Source organism: Mandrillus leucophaeus, unplaced genomic scaffold, assembly GCF_000951045.1.
Source record: "Mandrillus leucophaeus isolate KB7577 unplaced genomic scaffold, Mleu.le_1.0 Scaffold392, whole genome shotgun sequence".
Classification (NCBI taxonomy): domain Eukaryota; kingdom Metazoa; phylum Chordata; class Mammalia; order Primates; family Cercopithecidae; genus Mandrillus; species Mandrillus leucophaeus.
In genome coordinates, this window is record NW_012104165.1 from 894,139 (window position 1) to 902,978 (window position 8,840).

The 8,840-nt window shown below is 42.7% G+C and overlaps 2 protein-coding genes across 2 annotated transcripts; one reads left to right on the forward strand and one right to left on the reverse strand.

Annotated features, from left to right (window-relative positions):
• Positions 1 to 6,831: 6,831 nt before the first annotated feature.
• LOC105547594 (histone H2B type 1-F/J/L) lies at positions 6,832 to 7,381 on the reverse strand. Its single transcript, XM_011991251.1, has one exon. It carries the CDS (start codon positions 7,321 to 7,323, stop codon positions 6,943 to 6,945), a length of 381 nt encoding a protein of 126 aa, XP_011846641.1. The 5' UTR covers positions 7,324 to 7,381; the 3' UTR covers positions 6,832 to 6,942.
• A 162-nt stretch (positions 7,382 to 7,543) lies between these two features.
• Positions 7,544 to 8,171, forward strand: LOC105547593 (histone H2A type 1). The gene has a single exon (XM_011991250.1). The coding sequence runs from the start codon at positions 7,624 to 7,626 to the stop codon at positions 8,014 to 8,016; it is 393 nt and encodes a 130-aa protein (XP_011846640.1). The 5' UTR covers positions 7,544 to 7,623; the 3' UTR covers positions 8,017 to 8,171.
• Positions 8,172 to 8,840: the final 669 nt, after the last annotated feature.

The window sequence follows — 8,840 nt, forward strand, 5'->3', positions numbered from 1 at the left end:
AATGTCAGGTTTGCAGGACCTTCTTTGGTATGGTACGAATGTGTCCCCCAAAATTAATGTGTTGGAAACTTAAGCCCCAGTGCAACAAGGTTGGCAGGTGGAGTCTTTTGGAAAATGTTTAAGTCATGAGGGCTCTGCTTTCAGGAATGAATTAATGCTGTTATAAAAGGGCTTGACAGAGGAAGGGAGTGCATACCTTTTTGCCCTTCTGCCATGGGAAGACATAGCGTTAACCCCCCACAACCCTCCCCTAAAGACACAGGACACAAGGTGCCAATTTGGAAGCAGAGACCTGAACTTCACCAGCCATGGAACCTTCTGGGACCTGAATCTTGTACTCCCAGCCTCCAGAACTGTGAGAAAAATCATTTTTTTTTTTTTTTTTTTTTTAGACGTGAAGGGGTGGTCTGCCCCTCCACACCTGTGGGCATTTCTCATCAGGTGAAACGAGAGACTTGAGAAAAGAGACACAGAGATAAAGTATAGAGAAAGAAAAAGTGGGTCCAGGGGACCGGCGCTCAGCATATGGAGGACCCAGGCTAGCACCAGTTTCTGACTTCCCTCAGTACATATTGATCATTATCTTTACCATCTCGGAAAGGGGAAAGTGGCAAGACAGTAGGATCATAGTAGGGAGAAGGTCAGCAAGAAGACATATGAATAAAGATCTCTGTGTGATGAATAAGTTTAAGGAAAAGTGCTGTGCTTTGATGTCCACATATGCAACCATCTCCATAAACATTTTCAGTGCATAAAGAGCAGCACTGCTGCTAGCACGTCCCACTTCCAGCCCTAAGGCTGGTTTTCTCCTATCTCAGTAAATAGAACATACAATCGGGTTTTACATTGAGACATTCCATTGCCCAGGGACGAGCAGGAGACAGATGCCTTCCTCTATCTCAACTGCAAAGAGGCCCTCCTTCCTCTTTTACTAATCCTCCTCAACACAGACCCTTTACGGGTGTCGGGTGTCGGGGTGGGGGAATGATCAGGTCTTTCCCTTCCCATGAGGCCATATTTCAGACTATCACATGGGGAGAAACCTTGGACAATTACCTAGCTTTCCTAGGCAGAGGTCCCTGCGGCCCTTCCGCAGTGTTTGTGTCCCTGGGTGCTTGAGATTGGAGAATGGTGATGACTTTTAACAAGCATACTGCCTTCAGGCACTTGTTTAACAAAGCACATTCCGCACAGCCCCAAATCCATTAAACCTTGAGTAAACACAGCACATGTCTCTGCAAGCACAGGGTTGGGGGTGGGGTTACAGATGAACAGCATCTCAAGGCAGAAGAATTTTTCTTAGTACAGAACAAAATGGAGTCTCTTCTGTCTACTTCTTTCTACATAGACACAGTAACAGTCTGATGTCTCTTTCTTTTTCCCACAGAGACGGAGTCTCGCTGTGTTGCCCAGGCTGGAGTGCAGTGGTGCGATCTCAGGTCACTGTAAGCTCCGCCTCCCAGGTTCACGCCATTCTCCTGCCTCAGCCTCCGGAGTAGCTGGGACTACAGGCGCCCGCCGCCACGCCTGACTAATTTTTTTGTATTGTTTTTTTAAAATAGAGACGGAGTGTCACTGTGTTAGCCAGGATGGTCTCGATCCTCTGACTTCGTGATCCATCCGCCTCGGCCTCCCAAAGTGCTGGGATTACAGGCGTGAGTCACCGCGCCTGGCCGAGAAAAATAAATTTCTTTATAAATTACTCCGTCTCAGATATTCTGTTATAGCAGCACAAATGTACTGACGTTGCTTAAGGTTTTCTTGCCTTAAACGCTATGATTATTCAATTATAGCTCGTATCTTGTAAATTTGTTCTGAGACAGGCTGAAGAGTAAGTTCTTACAGGGGAACGTGAGGTTGTAATGAAAAAAAAAATCAATTTAGAAGAAAGCTTTTGTGAAAGAAGTTGAGGACTGTACCTATGTTAAACATGAAAATAACAAAAACAAAAAAATACCCTTATTCCTGACAATATACCAAAATGTTCATTTGAGAGAAGGATCGCCTAGAGGGTAGACAATAAAACCCTGTTGAAGGATATGTATGCTCTCTTATTCTCCTGTTATGAAATAAAATCCTCTTCCAGTCTTTTTCTATTTCCTCATGTCAAATATCCATTCAGGCCTACTGTTTCTTATAATTTAATACCTACTAATAAAATTTCAGAACATAGCCTTGCCAAAAAAAAATTTTTTTTTTTTTTTTTTTTTGAGACAGGATCTAGCACTGTCGCCCAGGCTAGAGTACAGTAGCTCAATCTAGGCTCACTGCAACCTCCACCTCCCGGGTTCAAGTGATTCTCCTGACTCAGCCTCCCGACTAGCTGGAATTGCAGGCATGCACCACTATGCCCACATAATTTTGTGTTTTAAGTAGAGACGAGGTTTCCCCATGTGGTCAGGCTGGTTTCAGACTCACAACCTCAGGTGATCTGCCCGCCTTGGCCTCCCAAAGTGCTGGGATTACAGGCGTGAGCCACCGCGCTTGGCCCTGTAAAATCCTAATGAACAAAATCATTCACCAAAAAAACAAAAACAAAACAAAACAAAAAAAAGTAAGGGCATGGTCTCTTCACAAAGATAGTCAAAGGATGTGATCTGATGTGTTAGATTTTCTCTTTCCTGTTCAATATGGGGTTTTGCATCTTAGTTTGTTTGGGCCACTGTAACGAAATATACTAAACTAGGTGACTAACAAGTAACAGGAATTTACTTCTTACAGTTCTAAAGGCTAGGAAGTCTAAGATCAAGGAGACACCATATTCTAGGTCTAATGAGGCTCACTCTCTGCTTCATAGATAGCGTCTTCTTGCAACTTCATATGGTATAGGGGGTGAACAAGCTCCCTCTTTTATAGGGGTACTAATCCCATTCATGAGGACAACATCTTTACGACCTATTCACCTCCCAAAGGCCCCACATCTTCATACCACCACATTGGGGATTATGCTTCAACATAACTATTTGTTTTTTTTGTTTTTGTTTTCAACATAAATATTTAGAGGTAACCATTCAGATCATAGTGGTACCAGTATCCAAAACTGCCACCAAATAGTTTGTTCTAAGTTAATATAATTGCAGAGCATCACTTGAAAAGGGTTTGTCCAATATCAGACACTGTTGAATATCCCATAGATACATATCCATTCAGTGTGCAATTTTGATTCATTAGCTTATTTAGTTATATGTTGTGATGGTAACAATGCTCTATTTGGGCTGGGCACGGTGGCTTACACCTGTAATCCCAGCACTTTGGGAGGCTGAGGCAGGCAGATCACCTGAGGTCAGGAGTTCAAGACCAGCCTGGCCAACATGACGAAACCCTGTCTCTACTAAAAGTACAAAAATTAACTGGGCATGGTGGCGCCTGCCTGTAATCCCAGCTACTCAGGAGGCTGAGGCAGGAGAATTGCTTGAACCCAGGAGGCGGAGCTTGCAGTGAGCCCAGATCACTCCATTGCACTCCAGCCTAGACAACAAGAGTGAGACTCCATCTCAAAAAAACAGAACAAAAACACAACAACCACAAAAAACGATGCTCTATTTGACATTTCCCGTTTTAACTGGTGATAAATACTTGTAAGAGTCTAAAAGGTACTAATAGTAATTTCTTTTGCTTTTTGTCCCACATGGTCTGACCAACAAAGAAAACTATGACTGCTGGATTAGCAAATAACTTTAGAGTGTGCTCATTTAAACAACATTTATATAAATAGTGTTAAATTGGCATCTGGAATTGTGTGTATAGTATTTCAGAATCTCACTTAGTAAGTCCTTATCAGGTTATATCTAGTTGTTTTATCTTGAAGTCCTCATTTTGAGAAGCCTGCCATGATACAGGAGGCCACTGGTGTAGCATAGTCACAGACTACTTGCCCAGGCCCATGGGTACTCCCTTCTGCCTACCCCTGACTTTAGCCACACCACAATATTTCTGCTATTTTGAAGGTGACACCCATTTTCTTATTGCCTAGAATGCTATTTGGCACTCTTCCCACTCCCACCCGTAATATTATTTATTCTGTGCTCCTTAGGCTTTTTATTCATATCTTTACTGTAGCATTTATCATCTTATAATGTGTGTTTTACTGATAATCAAATGAAGTGATTCTTTACACTATTTTTTTTTATGGGTGGACAATACATACATAGGATTCAAAATTCAAAGACCATAAAAGGGTTACAATGAAAAGATCATCCATCCATCCCTGTCTCTAGGACATCCAACTTTCTCTTTCCTCAGAGGCCACCACTGTTAGCAATTTATCCAGTATCCTTCCAAAAATATTTTACATTTATACACACACACAAACACACACAAAATTCTACTGCACATTATCCTGTATCTTGCTTTTTTTTTGCATTTTACAGCAAATTTTGGAGATCATCCCATTATTAGTACCTGGAGAAGCCGTATAGTATACACTGGTTATGAGAAAAGAGAAAGACCTTCTTATATTGTTTTATATTGTTTCACACTCAGTACCTGATTTAAGAAAAAAACAAGGAAGTGAAACCAAAGACAGGCAGCCCGGCGCCAGGCCTAAAACAGGGCCTGGGTCTGTCTGGCCTAAACCTAATAGTTAAAAATCAACTCATAACTTACAAACCGATGTTATTCATAGATTCTAGACATTGTATAGAAGAACATTGTGAAACTCCTTGCCCTGTTCTGTTTCTCTCTAACTATCAGTGCGTGAAACCCTTGTCACGTACCCCCTAGATTGCTCAATCAATCACGACCCTTTCATATGAAATCTTTAGTGTTGTGAGCCCTTAAAAGGGACAGAAATTGTGCACTCAGGGAGCTCAGATTTTAAGGCAGTAGCTTCCTGATGCTCCTAGCTGAATAAAGCCCTTCCTTCTACAACTCAGTGTCTGAGAGGTTTTGTCTGTGGCTGGTCCTGCTACAGTTATAAATAGGGATTCTGAAACCAGACTCTGGTTTTGAATCATGTTTTCACTACTTATCACCTGTTACCAACCTAAGTAACAAACATAGAGGCTCTCTAAAGAAAAATCTATTTATTTGGGAATAAAGCATTGTAATGGGAATCCATATGCTATAAAGTATATGTGTATTCAGGGAGGTAAAGGAAGACAAAGGTTTTTAAAGAAAAAAACGAGGAGGGTTACAATAACAAGAGCGACGCCAGTTTAAAGTTGGGAAGGCAGTTGTTGGGCAAATGGTCTTGTAGAAGTATTTTTTTGTGTAAGGTTTTCATGGCCTGTGTTTATGGTTGTGGCTCTTACCGTCTTTTGTGATAGTTTTTGTTATTAGGCATACAAGCATGAGAACCTTCTTTTTATGGCCTTTCTTGGTTCTGTGTGTCAGGATTTTCTTAACATTAGTGATTTCATTTTGATTGACAACTTTCCCATTGTACAATTTCACACTTTAGGCAATTTAGTCAAGCTCTCTGAATCCCCATTTTATGATCTGTAAAACAGGTATAAAAATAGTAATTTATCATAAAGTTGTTATGAAAGCTAAATGATTTAATGTATGTAGAGAGCTTTTTAGGACATTATCTGGCACATAATAAGCAGTAAATAATTACAAAAAGAGCCTTCTTATTTTTTACTAGATAGAATGATGTACTGTAATTTATTGCTAATCAGTCAAATTGCTTCTAGTCTTATACTACAAACAGTACTGCTGAAAACCCCTGTATATGTTATTTTGCATATTTTCAAAAATAGTGAATTCCTAGGGGTGAAATTTCTGATGCAAAGATAGATTCATTTTAAAAATTTTGACAGGTATTACCAAATTTTCCTTTATGAAAGCACTACCAATTTGTGGGGCCACCAGCAGTGATTGAGAATTAAGGTCTGGGAGACTTATTCAGGATTTCCCATACCTATAGCAGAATACTATGACCGGCCCATGGTGAATAGCAGATGCTTAAAAAATGTTAGTAAATTTGATGGCAAATAGTATACGAAAAACAGTTGGGTTTGGGTGACAGCAAGAAAAACTTTAAAAAATCTACTTTGGCATCTTTTGCTAGCAGGTATTGACAATTAGGAGAAGGCAAGGTGTTAACTTTCACTGATCACTTTTTATTTATTTATTTATTTTTTTGAGACAAGACCTGGCTTTATTGCCCAGGCTAGAGTGCAGTGATGCGGATCTCAGCTCACTGCAACCTCCAACTACCAGGCTCAAGCCATCCTCCCACATTAGCCCCCTAAGTAGCTGGGACAACAGGGGCGCGCCACCGCTCCTGGCTAATTTTTCTACTTTTTGCAGAGCCGGGGTTTTGCTATGTTGCCGAAGCTGGTTGCGAACTCCTGGGCTCAAGCAATCAGCACGCCTCCACCTCCCAAAGTGCTTAGTCTACAGGCAAAAGCCTACCGCACCCAGCCCTGTAGTTTCCAATTTAGTCTGAATGATTAAAAAGGCCAGCCTTGTTTCCCTAGTGCTGTTTTTGGCTTTTACCTTGGGTCTTTTGTCCGGCCTTAAAATCATGTCTGGTTGCGCAACTGTGGGAAGGGATTGGGTAAAGCGGGCGCCACCGCAGTTGCTGCGCCAACATCCAGGTATCCCAAACCCACCGCCTGGCCGGGCGGTGTCAAACGCTTCACTGGTCTCATCTTTTTAGAAACCCGTGGATACTCAAGGCATTTCCGGATAACGTGATCCCGGGTGCGCTTGACTTACACGGAACAAGCAAAACGCAAGACACTGCTAAGGACCTAGTTTATGCCCTCAAGGGCCAAGGTCGGACCCTCTATGGTGTTGGCAGCTATATGCACGTACCTCGTGTATATTTCACTTGAAAAGGCTTTCAAAGAGCTTAATTAATTTAGCAGATAGACCAACAAAATGATTTATGATCCCTCGCCCTCAGCGTTCGGAAGAGCGAATCAGCTCTTCTTTAGATAATAGTGAGTGGCTCTGAAAAGAGCCTTTGGGTTTGACAAAGAGCTTGAGAATTTACTTGGAGCTGGTGTACTTGGTGACGGCCTTGGTGCCCTCCGACACCGCGTGCTTGGCTAGCTCCCCCGGAAGCAGCAGGCGCACGGCGGTCTGAATCTCCCTAGAGGTGATAGTAGAGCGCTTGTTGTAATGCGCCAGGCGGGAAGCCTCGCTCGCGATGCGCTCGAAGATGTCGTTGACGAAGGAGTTCATGATCCCCATGGCCTTAGAAGAGATGCCGGTGTCGGGGTGGACCTGCTTCAGCACCTTGTACACGTACACGGAGTAGCTCTCCTTGCGGCTGCGCTTGCGCTTCTTGCCATCCTTCTTCTGGGCCTTGGTCACCGCTTTCTTGGAGCCCTTCTTCGGGGCGGGAGCAGACTTGGCCGGCTCGGGCATGATGAAATAATACTGGTAAAAAGAAAACAAGAATTTGGTCTCCTCTTTTTATATAATAGTTTATGTGGACGAGGTAGGGGGAAGGTCTCTGCTGATTGGTGATTATCCTTGGATGACGTCAGATGCCAGTTTTGCCCAATCAAAATAGGTATCCTGCATAATTGAGTCCTATTGGTCTAAATAAAAATAAAACGTTAGCCAATCGAACAGCTTCCTTTTCGCGCCCAGTAGAGGCTATAAAAACTGCGTTTTTCTACTTTCGTCTGTCCTTTCGAACTGTACAGATACAGGCCTTTTGCCATGTCTGGGCGTGGTAAGCAGGGAGGCAAAGCTCGCGCCAAGGCCAAGACCCGCTCTTCTCGGGCCGGGCTTCAGTTTCCCGTGGGCCGAGTGCACCGCCTGCTCCGCAAGGGCAACTATGCCGAGCGGGTCGGGGCTGGGGCACCCGTGTACCTGGCTGCGGTGCTGGAGTACCTGACCGCCGAGATCCTGGAGCTGGCTGGCAACGCGGCCCGCGACAACAAGAAGACTCGCATCATCCCGCGTCACCTCCAGCTGGCCATCCGCAACGACGAGGAGCTCAACAAACTGCTGGGCAAAGTCACCATCGCACAGGGTGGTGTTCTGCCCAACATCCAGGCCGTGCTGCTGCCAAAGAAGACCGAGAGCCACCACAAGGCGAAGGGCAAGTAGAACGCTGGATTAGTTTGCAGCAACTCAATCCCAACGGAACCAAAGGCTCTTTTCAGAGCCACCTACAATTTTGTGGAAGAACTGAGCACTACTTTTAATATGATTTCTCGTCTTCGCCTACTAGTAAACCACTCCAAAGGTTAACGTACATCAGTCTTCGGTGACTTGGTTAGGTAGTGGCAATCTCATTAGCTTTTTAAAAAGCCTGGATAACGTTAAAAGTATTAAACCGCCTTCATCTTAAGCTTAACACAAGAAGATTTGGTTTTTCTTAATTTGGCATTGTCCAAGTTTATTATTCTATATGGTTCACTGTTGGGTTTTACTGACACTCCACCATTTTTAGATTGTTGGAAGCAAACATGACTGCTTTGGGGCCAAATGCATTCTTGGTCTTGGTAAATGACAAACCGAGCATTCGACGTTTAGTCTAAATCTAGATCAACGGCTTGGATTCTTTATTTCTGAGAAAGATCTCTCGAATCAGAATAATTAGATTGCACTTGAACATTAATGATTGAGTTGAGAGAATAATTTCTAATTAGATTAATTAGAACAGTTAATTATGGTGCCAGGTAGTTGTCTTTGAAGCATTTTCTGAAAATTCATTGAAATTAAAATTTCTCGAGCTTTCTCACCCCCAGCCACACAAATTGATTTCTTAGTAGAGAGATGACTATTAATTTGTTTCAGCATGGTAAATTCCACTTTTAAAATATCTGACTTGATGTTTTTAATCTGATTTAATAAATCAGATCTGGATGTACAAATGGAATAGATACTTAAGAGAAAATGAATTACGTTTCTAGAGTATTGGAAAAATA

Coding starts and splice junctions, on each gene's coding strand:
- LOC105547594 (XM_011991251.1), bottom strand. CDS start 7,323: ATGCCCGAGCCGGCCAAGTCTGCTCCCGCCCCGAAGAAGGGCTCCAAG.
- LOC105547593 (XM_011991250.1), top strand. CDS start 7,624: ATGTCTGGGCGTGGTAAGCAGGGAGGCAAAGCTCGCGCCAAGGCCAAG.